An 18,581-nucleotide genomic window follows, 5' to 3' on the forward strand; every position below is an offset into this window, starting at 1 on the left:
GAAAATGGGACTTTAGCTGATAAAAAGCTTGTGGTATTACAGCTGCATAGGCAATTTGCACATCCGTCTCCTCGGAGGCTGAAAAATTTATTAAAGGATGCAGGGATAAGGGATGACGACTATACTAAACTGATAGAACAGGTTAGTGACCGCTGTGAAGTTTGTAGGAAGTACAGAAGGACACCAGCATGACCGATAGTAACCCTACCTTTGGCCAGGGATTTTAACGACATTGTGGCCATGGACCTTAAGATCTGGGATAAAGCAAATAATATATTTATTTTGCATTTGTAGATTTAGCAACCAGATTTAGTCAATCAACGATTGTGCGAAGTAAAGAAAAGAGAGTAATTCTGGATCAAATCGTGGAAAAATGGATAGGGACAGGAATGGGTCCACCGGCAAAATTCCTTGCGGACAATGAGGGAGAATTTGCTAATGATGAGTTTAGGGATATGTGTGAAAACATGAATATCAGAGTTATGAATACGGCTGCAGAAAGCCCGTTTAGTAATGGTGTCTGTGAAAGAAATCATGCTGTCATCGATGACATGCTTCGGAAGATTTTGACAGATCGACCAAATTGCAGGCTAAATTCGGCTTTAGCATGAAAAATACTTTTCACTGTACCTCGGTACACGTGCAAAGAATTCATTGCAGATGGTTGGGGGCTATAGTCCTTGTCAATTAGTGTTTGGTAGAAATCCTAAAATTCCGTCCATTTTGGATGACCAGCCTCCAGCTTGGGAGGGGACTACAATTAGCTCTGGTTTTGCCGAACATTTAAATGCATTACATAGCAGTAGAAAAGCTTTTTTGGAATAAGAAGTCTCTGAAAGAATCTGCAGAGCTTTAAGACATAACGTACGGCCATCAGATGCCGTTTTTCAGCAAGGAGGCATGGTATACTATAAGAGAGACAATTCTAAGGAATGGAAAGGCCCAGGGAAGATCATAGGCATAGATGGCAAAACAATTATTTTGCAACATGGTAATCAAACTGTTATGGTCCATTCATCAAGGATAATGGGTACAGATTTCAAATTTTCAAATTTAGACAGAGCAGACAGACATGACAAAGAACCAGAGTCATCTGGTACGCATGTGCTACAGAACTATGAGGACCAATTAAATGATATAGACAGGGTTTCTGTGGAGGAACACAACACTTCTGGTGAATTAAAACAGGCCATTTTTCCGAAAGGGCAACTGCCAAAAGTTGGTACAAAAGTGACATACTTGCCTGAAGGGTCTAGTCAATGGAAGGATGCAACTGTTATCAGTAGAGCAGGGAAGGCCACTGGAAAGTATAAACATTGGTTGAATGTACAGCATTCAGGGGAAGGAGTCAAGACAATGGATTGGGAAAAAGAAGTTCAAAAATAGAGGGCACAGAAACGCAGTGCCAGTTCAGATAGTACATCGGATAGTGAACAGGTCCGCAGGATAAGGCCGAGAACTATTGAAAGCACTTTGGCTGCTGAGATGTTAAGCCTTGTAGAGGCGGTGGATATGGCCTTTTACATAAGTATGATATTGACAGAAATTTGGGGATTAGGGGATTTGGGTAATATACCTATTGACTGTCACATTGACAATACATCCCTATGGGAAAATGTGCACTGTACAAAAAGTGTCAATGAAAAGAGGTTACGGATAGACATCGCAAGTTTGAAGCAGATGTTGGACAGAGGGGAAATAACAAAATATTAAATTGGTCGACAGGAGCTATCAACTGTCAGACTGTTTTACGAAAAAGAGGGGCGATTTCACAGAAACTTTTGGATATTGTTAATGAAGGGCGCTTGTTTCTGTGACTTTTTGTTTTTCTCTTTCTCGTCCAAACAACAAAAAAAAAGCGGGTGACATCATGTGTGTGTTTTTGAGTTTCTTGAAATTTTGTTTTCACCAAATTATTATTTTTTCTCCAAGGAAGGGGAGACTGTTAAGTAATGGGTTAAGACACATTGCAATTAGTTGTCTCATTTATGTTAAGTATCCATTAATTGACACTGATATGTAAAGGGGCTTCAGGTGGCCTCTGTCAGGTGGTGTGTTGTTAGGAGTTTTGAGCAGAAACTGTGGAAGTGAAATAAGTGGTGTTTGGTGAAAAGGAACAAGAACTTTAGACTCTTCATATCACAGCAACTAAAACGGCAAACACCTAAGGGCAATTTAGCATGGCCAATCCACCTAACCTGCACATCTTTGGACTGTGGGAGGAAACCGGAGCACCCGGAGGAAACCCATGCAGACAAGGGGAGAACGTGCAGACTCCGCACAGTGACCTACGCCGGAAATCGACCCTGGGTCCCTGGAGCTGTGAAGTAACTGTGATAACCACTGTGCTGCCCGTGCTTGCCAAATGCCATCAAATTTATAGGCCCATGACCATTGAGTCCCAAAACCATAGTATGTATTTTTTAGGTCATTTTCTTTCATTTTGCTTAATCAATTCCAGCTCCTATGTGGGTGGGTGGATTTGCTCCCAGGTTTCTGGTGTTGCAAATCTATAGCAGCTGCTGGGAGGTCTGAAAAACAAGGATGGCTCGACCAGTAAATCTCTTTGCCTTTACCCAGTGCAATGAAACTGAGTTCAGAGATTCAATGTGGGGGCCCTCGAATTCAAACCAGCAACATCTGATCCCACTAAATCATTTCTACTGAAAACATACATTAAGAAATGTTTAAAAATACATGCACAAGTAGTAGGGCAGCAAGTTATCAGTAATACAGCAGATTTTGAGTTTGTGCTCTTGCCTTCACTAACATTTAAGCCTGGCTTAACTGAGGCTGACCATTTTAAAGCTTTTCTTTGTGTATTTGAGAGAAGGGAGAGGTAACTTTAGTCCATCAATAATATCACCGTCTTTCCGATTCTATTACCTAGAGAGTGACACTGAAGATGTTACTACAGCCGCTGAAATCCTTCCTTCTGAAAGTGCAGAGAAAATGGATACAGAAGAGGAAGAACTCCCAGATGCAAAGGTACAAGCATATAATTTGAACAATCTATTTGCACACATCCACGCAATGGATGTTATGATGATCTGTCACATTCATTGGCATTGCAACAGATACTTGTCATAATATACACCAGTCTATCATGGTGCAGACACACACACACATGCTGATGGACATGCAGTGGGACCAATCAGCAGACACAACACCGCAGCCAATCACCAGTGAGAGCACACGCACTATAAAGACAGGGGACAGGAGAGTTCCCGCTCATTCTAGTAACAGCCAGCTCGGAGCACAGAGCTCACAGCCTGCAATACAGACATTCACCATGTGCTGAGTGCATCACCTGGTTCGGACTAGGCAAGGGTCAACAGTTAAAGCTGGTATTGCATTTACCCACAGTTCAAGTATGTTAATATAATTAACCTTACAATAAAATAGAGTTGCACCACTTCCAGTCTTGGTGACCTGTTTGTGATCCAGAACACCCAACACATCATGGTAGAAGGAGTGGTTGCATACTAGCACTTCTGAGACCCACCTGCAACTAATCAGCATTCCGGCATCCTGAAGTATGGAGAACATCAACCTGCCGCCGCCGCTCCGCATCGCAGGCACCTCAGCAACGATACCCAGGCAAAATGTTAAGGACTGGCTTCCGCAGCAGCTCCAGTGCCACGGCGATCTCCGCGAAAACTGGCGGACATTCCGGCAAAAGTTTGAAATCTTCCTGCTAGAAGACCTGGCCGATCCTGAAAAAACAGAGCTTCTCCTCACCATCGCCGGTGCCAGAGCAGAAGAAATCTTTTTAAAATTCACGTTCTCCAAGGGGCAAAACAGGAGCGACTTCCAGGCAGTCCTGGACAAATTCGGCAAATACTGTGAGGAAAACACACTCCAACCAGCAAGGAAAGGTAAGAGAAGTGCCAGTACTCACCTCGAAGCGGAAATCCCGGAGCAGAGAACGATTTTGGTCGGCGGCCATCTTTCTAGAGGGACTGCACTTGCGCAGTTGCGCGATGCCGCGCATGCGCAATCACGAAAACGGCCATCAGTAATGGAATCGCGATCTGCGCATGTGCAAACGCCTCCTACTTGCTACGTCACGCGCGTTAAGACGTCAGAGGCCCCAAACCACGCCCATTTAGAGAGGAAACGTCCAAAATCAAAGGACAAATCTTTTAAAGCTGTAAAACAGCCTTCCTTCACCTGGAATGACAGCAGAATGCCTCAAATTGAACCAGGAAATGAAATAAACCTCCGAAGAACCCTGCAACAAGCAGGTACCTACCCCTAAACCAAGTCCGATTCCGACTTCCCGCAGACCAGTGACACTGAGGACCCGAGGGAGCCTTTTCGAGTCGCTGTTATAACAAAGAACAGGCTGTCCCCGAATCAAAACCACCAGCCGCTGTCGGTGGATAGCATTGATCCAGACGACGAGTGGTGTGCCACCCTGACGGTCAACCGATCCCAGGTACGATTCCGGCTGGACACTGGTGCTTCCGCTAATCTCCTAGCGTGGTCAGCCTTTCAGACCCTTGGGGTTAAACCAACCATTCTTCCGTCGACCTGCCAACTAGTGGACTACAATGGCAATGTCATTCCTGCTACCGGTTCATGCCAACTCGAAGTGACACACAACTCGCGAAAAGCCATCCTTCCCTTTGAGATCGTGGGCTCCTCGAAGAACTCTCCGCTCGGCGCACAGGCGTGCAAACTCCTAAAACTCGTTCAACGAGTACACTCTCTCTTTCCAGAGGACATGTCTGCCTTCCAGGATGCGGACTTCAGGGCACAACTCAATGCCATCATCGACCAGCATTGCGACGTTTTCGAAGGCATGGGCATGCTTCCATACACTTACAAAATCCTGCTCAACAAGACGTCACGCCTGTGGTTCATGCACCTCGCAGAGTCCCAGCACCCCTCAAGGACCGTCTCAAGCTGCAGGACCTCCAGGACCAAGGAGTGCTCTCCAGAGTGACGGAACCAACCGACTGGGTCAGTTCCATGGTGTGCGTAAAGAAGCCCTCCGGCGAGTTCCGGATCTGCATTGACCCAAAGGATCTGAATCGCAACATAATGAGGGAGCATTACCCTATCGCCAAGCGCGAGGAGATCACGTGCGAGATGGCTCGGGCCAACATCTTCACCAAACTTGACGCCTCTGAAGGATTCTGGAAAATTCAACTAGACAGGTCCAGCAGAAAGCTGTGTACCTTTAATACCCCGTTTGGCAGATACTGCTACAACAGGATGCCGTTTGGGATTATGTCGGCATCAGAAGTATTCCATCGGATCATGGAGCAAATGATGGAGGGCATTGAGGGTGTGCGCGTCTATGTTGACGACATCATCATTTGCTCCATCACCCCGCAGGAGCATATCAGTCGCCTCCAGCGCATTTTCAAACCAATACTGGACCAAGGCCTTCGCCTCAACAGAGACAAATGTTCCTTCGGCCAGACGGAACTCCAGTTCCTAGGGGACCACATCTCCCGGTTGGGTGTGCGGCCAGATGCGGACAAGGTGGCAGCCATCACGGCCATGCAGAAACCAGCGGATAAGAAGGCGGTCCTCCGATTTTTGGCCATGGTCAACTTCCTGGGGAAGTTCATCCCCAACCTCGCCTCCCATACCACAGCTCTCCGGAACCTGGTCAGGAAGACGACAGACTTCCAATGGCTTCCCGCCCACGAGCGCGAATGGGAGGAGACCAAACTTACCATGGCTCCGGTATTGGCATTTCTTGATCCCATGAAGGAAACAAAAATTTCAATGGATGCCAGCGAATCCGGAGTTGGGGCGGTGCTCCTGCAACGAGATGAGGCCTCATCATGGGCCCCTGTTGCATATGCGTCACGTGCCATGACCCCCACGGAACAGCGCTATGTGTAGATCGAAAAGGAGTGCCTGGGCCCGTTGACTGGGGTCGACAAATTTCATGATTACGTTTACGATCCCCCCCCCAATTCACTGTCGAGACCGACCATCGCCCGCTGGTCAACATTATACAAAAAGACCTGAATGATATGACCCCTCGCCTCCAGCGCATTCTGCTTAAACTCCGGCGGTACGATTTCCAGCTCCTATACACCCCGGGCAAGGACCTGCTCATAGCCGACGCTCTGTCCAGAGTAGTGAACACCCCGTGGTGACCCAGAGGGGTTTGTCTGCCAGGTTGACACCCATGTGGCCTTCACGGACTCCAATCTGCCGGCCACGGATGAACGCCTTATCCACATTCGCCGCGAGACTGCGGCTGACCCCCTACTACAGCGTGTCATGCGCCACATGACGGACGGGTGGCTCAAGGGCCAATGCCCGCAGTTGTACAATATCAGAGACGATCTGGCAGTAGTCGATGGTGTCCTCTTGAATCTGGACCGCATCGTGATCCTGCACAGCATGCGCCAGCTCGTTTTGGAACAGCTACACGAGGGCCATCTTGGTGTGGAGAAGTGCCGATGGAGGGCCCGAGAGGCTGTGTACTGGCCCGGCATCAATGAGGACATCGCCAACACAGTGCTCAACTGCCCCACCTGTCAGCGGTTCCAGCTGGCCCAACCACGTGAGACCCTATATCCCCATGAGTTGGTCACGTCCCCTTGGTCTAAGGTAGGCATTGACCTGGTCCATGCGCTCGGCAGGGACTATGTTCTGATTGTAGACTATTTTTCGAACTACCCGGAGGTCGTATGCCTGCACGACATCACATCATCGGCGGTCATCCGTGCCTGCAAGGAGACATTTGCTCGTCACGGCATCCCACTCACTGTGTTGTCGTACAATGGGCCCTGCTTCGCGAGCCAGGAATGGTCCTACTTTGCCAGCCGATACAACTTTGTGCATGTGATATCCAGTCCCCTGCACCCCCAATTAATGGCAAAGTGGAAAAGGGCGTCCACATCGTCAAACGGCTCCTCTGCAAGGCTGCCGATGCAGGATCCGACTTCTACCTCGCCTTGCTGGCCTATCATTCGGCCCCACTCTCCACGGGCCTGTCGCCAGCCAGGCTGCTCATGGGTCGCACCCTCAGGACCATGGTGCCATCCATTCACGTCCCAGACCTCGACCACGTTCCGGTCCTTCAGCGGATGCAACAGTCTCGTGCACAACACAAGGCGGCGCATGACGCTCGGGCGACTGATCTCCCTGCTCTGGTACCGGATGAGAACGTCCGCATCCATCTTCCGGAGGGTGGCTGGTCTGCAACTGCTGTGGTTATTTGGCAGGTGTCTCCCCGCTTGTTCCTGGTTTGTCTGCCAGATGGTTCCATTCGCTGCCGCAATCGGCGTGCCCTTCGTTTCGTTCCACGCTCGCTACGTGATCCTCCACCGGTGCCACGCCTTCCTGTTGTCCCCAACCTGGACTATGTGGAGATTCCGAATACTCTGCATCCTCGTCACTCTGCCGTGGCCCAGCCCGTTCCTCAGCCGGTGGCTCCTGACCCACCCTTGAGGCGGTCAACCAGAATTTGTCGCCCACCGCAGAGACTTGACTTATGAGTTCTACGATGTTGGACTCTTTGATCTGTTCTGTTATCCTGTTTCATCGTTCCAGTAGTTTGTATATAATGTTAATTTTGTTGTTGGTGTGACACCCTATTTCTTGGCACCAGGCACCTTCCCGTGTAAATAGATTAGCCTCATGTACATGGTCATGTAAATAACACGCACTCACAGTCAGTTACATTCACTACACAATATTTATTGTCATGCAGGCACATATTCTTTATATAAAAGGGGGGATGTCATGGTGCACACACACACACACACACACACACTGATGGGCATGCAGTGGGACCAATCAGCATACACTACACCGCAGCCAATCACTAGTGAGAGCACACGCACTATAAAGACGGGACAGGAGAGTTCCCGCTCATTCTAGTGGCTGCCAGCTCAGAGCTCACAGCCTGCAACACAGACATTCACCGTGTGCTGAGTGCATCACCTGGTTAGGACTAGGCAAGGGTCAACAGTTAAAGCTGGTATTGCATTTACCTACAGTTCAAGTATGTTACTATAGTTAACCTTATAATAAAATAGAGTTGCACCACTTCCAGTGTTGGTGACCTGTTTGTGATCCAGAACACCGAACACATCAATACTGGGGATTCAGCTGTTGTACCTGTCCAATTCAGATACTTTGACCAGCGTATTAATTAAACGTTTTATCCAGGTGCCTTTTATCCAGGTTCACGGTTTAACGCAATTTTATTCACAATTCTCTCACTCAACAAATTATGACTCAGACTCACGGCTGAGCTTTAGGTTTTACCTGTTCTTAGTCACCGGCTGTGCTGGCTCCGGTGGGGGGGGGCTACCAAGGCCGGGAGAGGGGGGGGGGGGGTCGACAAGCCGAGTAGCCGGGATGCCCCACCTCAGGACTGTAACGGTGCTCAGGCACCGATCGCCATTACGATGGCCATCTTGCTGCGCATCCACTGGCCACCCACCTCGGCCCCTCGTTCCACACAGTGACACCGACCGTATGGGTGCGCCCAGCCGCGCACCCCATCACAGCGACCCCCCCTCCCCCCCCGCCCCGAAACACCCTGCCCCCAAACACCCCGCGAAACCGGCCACCACCCACCCGCAGACCACCCAATGCCACACCCAAGTGAGGGCAGTGCCAGCCAACGGTACCTCTAGCAGCAGAGACGGGTGGCACGACTGGGAGCACCGACGGCACCGGATACCGACGGGGCAGGGGTGCGGGAGTTGGATAGTGACATGCGTGGGCGGAGCCTGCAATGACAACCGGGGCCACTATGTAGACCATCAAAACTGCCTTGGCACGGGAGTGTATGCCCAGCTAACATGTTGGCCTTCCACCCCTTGCAGACAATGGTGTTTGGCCAACCATGTCCAATGCCCTCATGGTGAAGTGCCGCAGATCTGCTGGTCCTCCTCCAGTCTTCTCCCGCTGCCTGTGGGTGTGTGCGGCCTTCTCCTGGAGGGGGCGGTGGGGGACGAACACAAACAATGACACTGTTAGATGTTTTGATGCATGCAGCCCAGGGGTTGAGTAGTTTACTGTCATATTCTATTTTCTCTTTCTATGTTAGTTTCTTAGTTCTCCTTTGTTCAATTCTAAAATGCTCCCAATCCTCAGGTTTTCGACTTTTTTGGCAACTTTATAAGCCTCTTCTTTGGACTAATACAATCTTTAACTTCTCGTTATCTATGGTTGAATCACCTTTCCTGTTGGATTTTTGTATCTAAAAGGAATGTATTTGAGATAAACCATGTATTAATTGTTAAATGCTAGCCATTGCTTGACTACCATCATACGTTTTAATATAGTTTTCCATACTAGCACAGCCAATTTGCCCCTCATATCTTCGTAGTTTCCTTTGTTTAGGTTTAAGACACTTGGCAGGATCCTCCGGTCCCTCAGCCGCCTGTTTCTCAGCGGCGCACCGTTTGCTGGCAGCGGGATTCTCTGTTCCTGCCGTTTGTCAATGGGATTTCCTATTGAAGTCACCCCACACCACCGGGAAACCCGCAGACGGGGGTACGTTGTTAGCGAGAACAGAGAATCCTAAAGGCCGGAGAATTCGGGCCACCAGTTTTGATTCAACTACATCACTTTGAAACCTAATATAGAATTATATTACATAATGGTCACTCTTCCCTCCATAACAATGAATGGGCCAGTTTAGCTCAGTGGGCTAGACAGCTGGTTTGTAATGCAGAACAAGGCCAGCAGCGCGGGTTAATTTCCCGTACCGGCTAACCCGAACGCTGGAATGTGGTGACGAGGGGCTTTTCACAGTAACTTCATACTTGTGACAATAAAAGATTATTATTATTAATAAATTATTAGCTCTTTCTCATTGCACAATACAAGATCTAAAATACCCCACTCCTCAGTTGGTTACTTGACAAACTGTTTTACAAGTATAAATTCCAGCAATTTGTCTTCCTAAGCATTAGTGCAAATAAAGTTTAACCAGTCTATTTGTAGATTAAAGTCCCCCAAGACTACTATATTACCTTTGTTAAATGCACGTCTAATTTCCGGATTCATATTCGAACCATAGAATTTACAGTGCAGAAGGAGGCCATTTGGCCCATTGAGTCTGCACAGACCCTTGGAAAGTGCACCCTACTTAAGCCCCTGCCTCCACCCTATCCCCGTAACCCATTAACCCCACCTAACCTTTTTGGATACTTGGGGCAATTTAGCATGGCCAATCAACCTAACCTGCACATCTTTGGATGCCACTCAGGACTTCGGGGGTGGGGGGGCGAGGGGGAGGGAAGGGGGGGCTGAGAGCAGTGTTTTATTTATGCAGAGCAACCCACACAGAGGTCACGGGATCTGGACCATCCGGTTCCCCATGACCTCTACCGAGTACGAACGTCCTCGGTAATGGGGAGGGGTTTCCTGTTTAACGAGGGAAGCCTGTGCAATATAAAAACCCCGACCTGGGTTAAGGTCGGGATAGGAGGACCCTTTGGGGAGTGGAGTAGTTTAATCTATTTGTTAATAAACCTTTATTTTTGTATTCCAATTATCACAACTTAAGCCCCATTTCCATACAATCGATGAGAGCCACCCCATATCAAAGTGCCTCCCCAGCAAATGGTCATGCTGGTGCCGATTAGTACTCCTTTTGAAAAATGTGAACCTGGCGGAAGGGCTTCTGTGGGGAGCGGAGGAGGTGAGTAGCCATCCTCCCACATAGGCCAAGAGCCCCGGGGCACTGGGCTTGCCACCCCAGTGCTCTGCGGGGTGGTGGGGGACCCTCCACAGGGATGGGCCAACTTGGGATGTGGGGATAAGATGCTAGGGGAGGGGGGGGGCAAATTGCTCGCTGCACCACCATGCCAACTCCTGGATCCCATCAGATTCTGCCTCTCTGGTTCTCTCTACATTTGCTTCATTTGCTGCTTCATTTGTCATCGAAGTCTTATTACCTGTTGTTGTGATGTATTAGTTTCAGGTGTCTCCTCTAATTTTAAATGCTGAGTAAGTAATTTAATTATATCAACCTGAAATTCTGTCTTTATTTCTACCTTCACATTGTTTGCCAACTCTCTCAGCTTAGTCTTAGTCAAAGATTTCAAATGATCCAGTGTTACATCTTCCACTCCCAGAGAAGTTTTAGGAACAGCCAAAGCCATTTTGAAATGCAACTACTTTAATATCCTTCAACCAAAGATCAGCATCATCCACATACTCGTAGTTCCAATATATAGGCATGCAATTTTGATACCCCAGAGACCCCTACATTTGTTACAAATACAGCCGATGTCAATGCTGAGCAAGCCAGATCTCAGACTGAAATCCACCTTGGCTGATCTTTTTTTGTGTGTATTGCAGGAACCAACGAGGATAGCTACACGAGTACAGGACTCCAGTGATAACTTTAAAAATTTGAAGAATTTAAATGTTTCTTGAAAGGGGCTGGTTTAGCACAGGGCTAAATAGCTGGCTTTTAAAGCAGATCAAGGCAGGCCAGCAGCACGGTTCAATTCCCGTACCAGCCTCCCCAAACAGGCGCCGGAATGTGGCGACTAGGGGCTTTTCACAGTAACTTCATTTGAAGCCTACTTGTGACAAAGTGATTTTTGTTTCATTTTCATTTCATTTTTTTCAAAAGAAAAAATAAAACTTAAACACGCATGATAAAAGATACACAGTTAGAAAAATCTTTATAAATAATCCTCAAAAATTTGTCAAAGTACACCATAAAATATTTTTTGAGCAACAGCCCTTATGGATCCTTAACACTAAGATCCAGGAAATATTACCCAAACCGAGAAATTTGTTTTAAACAGAACTACAATCCATGACTTCCCACAATAAGTCCACGCTGATGTGACTTTGCTAAAGGGAGATCCAGAACAAATTGTTTCATGGGGCCCAAAACCTGAATTGCTGATTCTCTTCAATTAAAAGACTGTTGCAGCTTTTTCAGCACACATCAAGCCCTGTTGTCATAAATGCCCTTTTCACCTCTTTCGTCTCAGCTATTCATTATCTTCAAATATCTCTTTGAAAACTCAGGTTCACAAATGTTAAAATCTTTCATGTTTCTATTTCGCCGCTACTTTTGGGTCAATAAATATTAAAAAGCCTGCATCTGTTTACTGAAGACTTGTGCTCCAGAACTTGCCGTGCCCCTAGCCATGCTTTTCCAGATTGCTACAACACTGAATCTATGTGGCGATGTGGAAAATTGCCCAGGTATCTCCTGTACACAAAAAGCAGGACAAATGTAACCCAGACAATTATTGCCCCATTAGTGTCATTTTAATAATCAGTAAATTGATGGAAGGGGTCATCAACAGTGATACCAAGCAGCACTTGCTTAACAGCAAAGAGCAAGAGTCCAGAAGGCCAGGTTTGGGAGATCTGCTCAGGACGAGAGAATAACTTGGAGTGGGAGGCAGAGGATTCAGTTGTCATACAGGAGCCCTGGTAAAACTGAAATCAATGGGAATCAGGGAAAAAACTCGGTTGGAGTCTCGCATAAAGGAAGATGGTCGTGATTGTCGGAGATCAGTCATCTCCGCTCTTGGAAATCACTGCAGGCGGTCTCCCAAAATGGGGCTATGTCCCCACACCGGTGTAAAAACGCTGGTGTTCCACTTCCCAGTTTCCAGCAAAACACAAAAGGCGATTCATTTACCTACTGGGGGCCCTACTGGGGGCTATCAGGAACCCGGGGAGCTTCATGCAGCTTTGGCTGCGGATATGGGCCCCCGCACTGCCGGTTCCAAGGACACCCATGCGCACGGCAGCGGCTGCCAGCGGCCGCGCCGAGTGCCATAGCTGACTCGGACCGCGGACTAACACCACGAATCTAGGCCTCCCCGATTGGCCACGCACCCGAGGATCCTTTCGGCCCGATCGCTGCCCCGGCCACCCATAAGACCCACCCCCCCCCCCCACCGCTGCTCGATCCCCCCGGCCCCCACCAGGGCGGCCGTGACTGAGTCCCGACCGGCCATATCACATTAGTTCCACGCTGTCGGGAACTCGGCCGGTCGGGAGCAGAGTATTGCAGGGCGGGCCTCTGTCAATGGCCCCCCAGCCGCAAGGCGTAAATCGCTGACCCACGATCCTTCCGGGCCCAGAGAATCGCTGGAGCAGCGCCGGGCCCGATTCGGTTGGGAACTTCGATTCTCTGCCCCCGCGCCAAACACTATTTCGCCGCGGGGCTGCGGAGAATGCAGCTCAATATCTGCAGATGGAAGGTGCAGCAAAGAGTTAAGAACAAGGATAACCATCGGAGAGACAGTTGCCATTTGGAAAGCTGAATACACACCTTAAGGAGAAAATTGCGAAGAGCTTGATTTGAAGTGTTGTTTTGTTTGCATTTGAGACTTGCACCTAAGTATAGACCAGCTTGCTAAATAACTTTGACATAAGAACATAACATAAGAACTAGGAGCAGGAGTAGGCCATCTGGCCCCTCGAGCCTGCTCCACCATTCAATGAGATCATGGCTGATCTTTTGTGGACTCAGCCCCACTTTCCGGCCCGAACACCATTTATTCTTCAAAAATCTATCTATCTTTATCTTAAAAACATTTAATGAAGGAGCCTCTATTGCTTCACTGGGCAAGGAATTCCATAGATTCACAACCCTTTGGGTGAAGAAGTTCCTCCTAAACTCAGTCCTAAATCTACTTCCCCTTATTTTGAGGCTATGCCCCCTAGTTCTGCTTTCACCCACCAGTGGAAACAACCTGCCCGCATCTATCCTATCTATTCCCTTCATAATTTTATATGTTTCTATAAGATCCCCCCTCATCCTTCTAAATTCCAACGAGTACAGTCCCAGTCTACTCAACCTCTCCTCGTAATCCAACCCCTTCAGCTCTCGATTAACCTAGTGAATCTCCTCTGCACACCCTCCAGTGCAGGTACGTCCTTTCTCAAGTAAGTAGACCAAAACTGAACACAATACTCCAGGTGTGGCCTCACTAACACCTTATACAATTGCAGCATAACCTCCCTAGTCTTAAACTCCATCCCTATAGCAATGAAGGACAAAATTCCATTTGTCTTCTTAATCACCTGTTGCACCTGTAAACCAACCTTTTGCGACTCATGCTCTAGCACACCCAGGTCTCTCTGCACAGCAGCATGTTTTAATATTTTATCATTTAAATAATAATCCCTTTTGCTGTTATTCCTACCAAAGTGGATAACCTCACATTTGTCAACATTGTATTCCATCTGCCAGACCCTAGCCCATTCACTTAGCCTATCCAAATCCCTCTGCAGACTTCCAGTATCCTCTGCACTTTTTGCTTTACCACTCACCTTAGTGTCGTCTGCAAACTTGGACACATTGCCCTTGGTCCCCAACTCCAAATCATCAATGTAAATTGTGAACAAATGTGGGCCCAACACTGATCCCTGAGGGACACCACTAGCTACTGATTGCCAACCAGAGAAACACCCATTAATCCCCACTCTTTGCTTTCTATTAATTAACCAATCCTCTATCCATGCTACTACTTTCCCCTTAATACCATGCATCTTTATCTTATGCAGCAACCTTTTGTGTGGCACCTTGTCAAAGGCTTTCTGGAAATCCAGATATACCACATCCATTGGCTCCCCGTTATCTACCGCACTGGTAATGTCCTCAAAAAATTCCACTAAATTAGTTAGGCACGACCTGCCCTTTATGAACCCATGCTGCGTCTGCCCAATGGGACAATTTCCATCCAGATGCCTCGCTATTTCTTCCTTGATGATAGATTCCAGCATCTTCCCGACTACCGAAGTTAAGCTCACTGGCCTATAATTACCCGCTTTATGCCTACCTCCTTTTTTAAACAGTGGTGTCACGTTTGCTAATTTCCAATCCGCCGGGACCACTCCAGAGTCCAGTGAATTTTGGCAAATTATCACTAGTGCGTTTGCAATTTCCCTAGCCATCTCTTTTAGCACTCTGGGATGCATTCCATCAGGGCCAGGAGACTCGTCTACCTTTAGTCCCATTAGCTTGCCCATCACTACCTCCTTAGTGATAACATTCCTCTCAAGGTCCTCATCTGTCATAGCCCCATTTCTATCAGTCACTGGCATGTTATTTGTGTCTTCCACTGTGAAGACCGACCCCAAAAACCTGTTCAGTTCCTCAGCCATTTCCTCATCTCCCATTATTAAATCTCCCTTCTCATCTTCTAAAGGACCAATATTTACCTTAGCCATGTGGATTAGCAGATTGGAAAGGAACGGCTGGACAGAAAAAGTTACACATTATGAAGTCCCGAAAGCAAATACATTTGCTGAATGCAATCAGGACAAGGCAGAGAGACTGGATAGGGCACACTTTAAGAGGAATGCCTCCCATTGATTGAGCAGCCAACCCTGTTTTTAACCCAGTGCTTTCCCTGAGCCAGAAATGCAGCAGCGCACTGTCCTGACACGGCACCTCCATTTTTTCCTGGCCCCACCACCACCGATCCTGTCACCATGGGGCTGGGAAAATTAAGTGAAAGACCCTGTGCTGGATTCTCCGTTATTGGGACTATGTCCCCACACCGGCGTCAAAACAGTGGAGTTTCATGCCAGAAAAACTGGCGTGAAAGGGTCACAAATTCCGAGCCCTGCAGGGGGCTTACAGGGACCCGGTGTAGATCTAGCAGCTTTTGAAGCAGATACGGGCCACCGCACGTCCGGGTCAGAGGCCGCGCATGTGCACAGCGGCGGCCTCCAGAGGCCGTGCCGTGCTCAATGGAGGACTTGGATCGCGGAGCTGGACCCGAAAAGTAAACCTCACGATCGGCCGCGCGCCCGACCCTGTCCGCCCACGTTTCCCGTCTGCCTATACGGCTCCCCCTGCTCTCCGATCGGCGAGCCACCCGACCAGGGCGGCCGCGGACAGAGTCCGCAACCGCCATGCGAGTATCCCGACCGGCTGGACCATATTTGTAGCCACCTGGGTTGGCCACTTCCCGACTTTAAAATGGAGATCCGCTAAGAATGCAGGGAAATTCAGTCAAACGCAGGAAAAACAGCAGGTGCAAAGTTTCCTGTATATCAGAACTTGCAGGAACCCAGACAGCACTGAAACTAACAACCATCTACATATTAATGAGCGATCCCCGGGAACAATTGGAAACAGTTAAGGTAAACAAGGCCAAGCCAGACTCCTCGGCGCCAGCAGGAGGCAAGACAAAGGAAGGCCAACGGACACTTAGGAACCGCCCAGCGATCAGGGAACAGCTCCAGTATTGGAGAAATCGATCCAAGTGATCAGAACTTAGTCCAATCACTTGGAACCAGGTACGGGATGCGCCCTGAATGGTGTGAAGCCCCTGGGGACTATAAAATAGAGTCCCCAAGTTCAATTCGTCCTTCTTGGCAGGGTCTCTCAGCAGTTCGAAACAACCCTTGACAGTGACCTGCCTAGTCGCTGCATCAACCAAGTAAGTCTCCAGTCAACGCACGCTACGAGATAGGCGCTCCTAGCTACCAGTCCATGCCAGCTTTGAATCCTGCAGACTCAGAATCGAACGAAAGGCCATTTGTTCCCCTGACCTGGTGGGCCAGTTCCAAAGCTAAGTATAGGCCTTTTAGTGATAGAGATACTCTAATAAGTAGAATTTTATGCATGAGTAGTGACTGACTGTGTATAATAAATGTGGTTTGATTTGAAACATACTAACTGGTGTATTGAGTTATTGATCAGCACTTGAACTTGAACCTCGTGGTTGTATCATAAAGATACCTGGCGACTCTAGAGCAAAGGTTATAGAAACAAAGCAAATTAAGTAAAGACACAACGAGCAACATTTACTGGCGACATCTGATGGGACCCGACTTAGAAGTGGCCTAACCACTCTGGGAGAACCCAAAATTTGAATTGAGAATCCGATTGGGAACAGAAACATTCACAAGTGTTCAAGCAGTTCTGATCAATCCTCATAATTCGGAAGTGTTAATGCATGCGTAACTAACAGGGCTATAAGGTAAAACTGATAGATTTTGTTGCGAAAAACTGTCGGGAGTTGTATTCCGGAAAATAGCGAACGCCGTACCCGTGTTTACAGCACCGCCTTAGTACCCCTCGTTCCAAATTTTAAAAGAGAGCATTCAGATAGGAAAAATGGCAATGAAGGCAATGGAACGCCTCATGAACCCTCAAGAATTTGTGGTCGCAGCAACCAGCATCAGAGTAGGTCAGTGTCCAGTTTGGGAAGTTGAGATTAGAAGGTACCTCAAAGGGAAGGGATGGCCCCTTTGGAGTGACTTTTGTTCAAATGAGGAAACAGGTCCCGGGAGTATAGGACATACTTGGTGGGAGAACCTGAGCGAAATCCATAAGAAGAGCTTAGGGAAAGCTCGCAAGCCGATGGCAATCGTGTCCTGTCTGGCACAATTGCAAGGCACAGAGGGGGTCGTTCGGACGCTCCGCAAAGAGATAGAAGAGAGACATCGAATGAGCAAGGTCGATGTTAGTGAGATCGAGAGAAAATTGAGAAGGAAGTTGGCAGCAAAGAACGGAGAGGTGGATGATGCCAAGAGGGCTCACCAGTCTTGTCTAGCGCATATAAGCAGCTTCCAAACTCAATACGATAAGGCCTATCAGGACACGCAACGTGCAGTCCTGGTAAGGGAAGAGACAGAGAAACAGGTAGAGGCATTGCAAAGGCAGTGCAGCGATCTAAATGCAGCGTTAAGAGCACTCCATGCTGCGACCACAGAGTACAGACAAAGCTCAGTGAATCATGCAAAATGCCGGAAGCAGATTGCGGAACTGCAGTCTTTGCTTTCAGTGCAAAATGGGTTTCAAAGCACCTTTGGATCCCAATTAGATGAAGAAGACGGCCCTGATTGGCAAGAACTAAACAAAACCGCTCATAGATATGTGCAGGGAACATGTGCGCAAGGAAAGCCCCAAAGGAGAAAAGCACCCCAACCCCCCACAGAGCACATAGATCAGGCACCCATGAATCCAGTAACTACCCACCGCACAGTCACATCGGACGGAGACGCGGAATTCCTTTACACCACCCCCTTAACCGTGACCCAATTACGGGACGCGTGCGAAAAGATCACACCGTTCCTCCACCACCTCAGACCCCCACCACGTCTTTGCTGGAGTGAAGCAGCAGGCGACCATGCACGGCCTGGATGAGCGTGAGCAAGTGAAGCTCACAGTTTTAAGCTTAGACCCTTCTGTTGTAGCAGCCCTTCCCGACCCACAGAATGAGGAGGAGGCACCCTTGCAGAGATGCACACGGCGATCCTAGACACGATCGGTTATAACAGAGGTGACCCAGTAGAAGGCCTGAATAAGTGCAGGCAGAAGAAAACAGAACACCCCACAGTGTTTGCTGGACGCCTGTGGATCCATTTTACAGCCGTTTTCGGAAACTTAGACCGCGCCCATTTGTCCCCAGACAACATGGCTAAATGGACCAGCACCTTTATCTCCCATGCCACAGAAGCAGGACAAAAAGCTTGTACTAATTATGACCCCTCGGAATAAGCGCACAACGAAAAGTGGGTTTTAAAATGGTTGTCCCGCACCTGGGAGCAATCTGTCCACAACAAACCCGCGTTTAGAAAACCCGAAGAATAGCAGGCAGAGGCAGATATCCAAGCAGTTAAAGCGCACCAGAACC

The 18,581-nt window shown here is 48.3% G+C and overlaps 1 protein-coding gene across 2 annotated transcripts in view; it reads left to right on the plus strand.

Moving 5' to 3' along the window:
• Positions 1-18,581, plus strand: part of dnai1.2 (dynein, axonemal, intermediate chain 1, paralog 2) — a 441,248-nt gene that overhangs the window by 81,600 nt on the left and 341,067 nt on the right. For both annotated transcript variants that reach the window (XM_072497265.1, XM_072497264.1), the window contains exon 6: positions 2,891-2,988. In XM_072497265.1, coding sequence (XP_072353366.1) covers positions 2,891-2,988 — 98 coding nt within the window. The remainder of the gene's footprint in view (positions 1-2,890; positions 2,989-18,581) is intronic.

Source organism: Scyliorhinus torazame, chromosome 3 (genome assembly GCF_047496885.1).
Source record: "Scyliorhinus torazame isolate Kashiwa2021f chromosome 3, sScyTor2.1, whole genome shotgun sequence".
Lineage (NCBI taxonomy): Eukaryota > Metazoa > Chordata > Chondrichthyes > Carcharhiniformes > Scyliorhinidae > Scyliorhinus > Scyliorhinus torazame.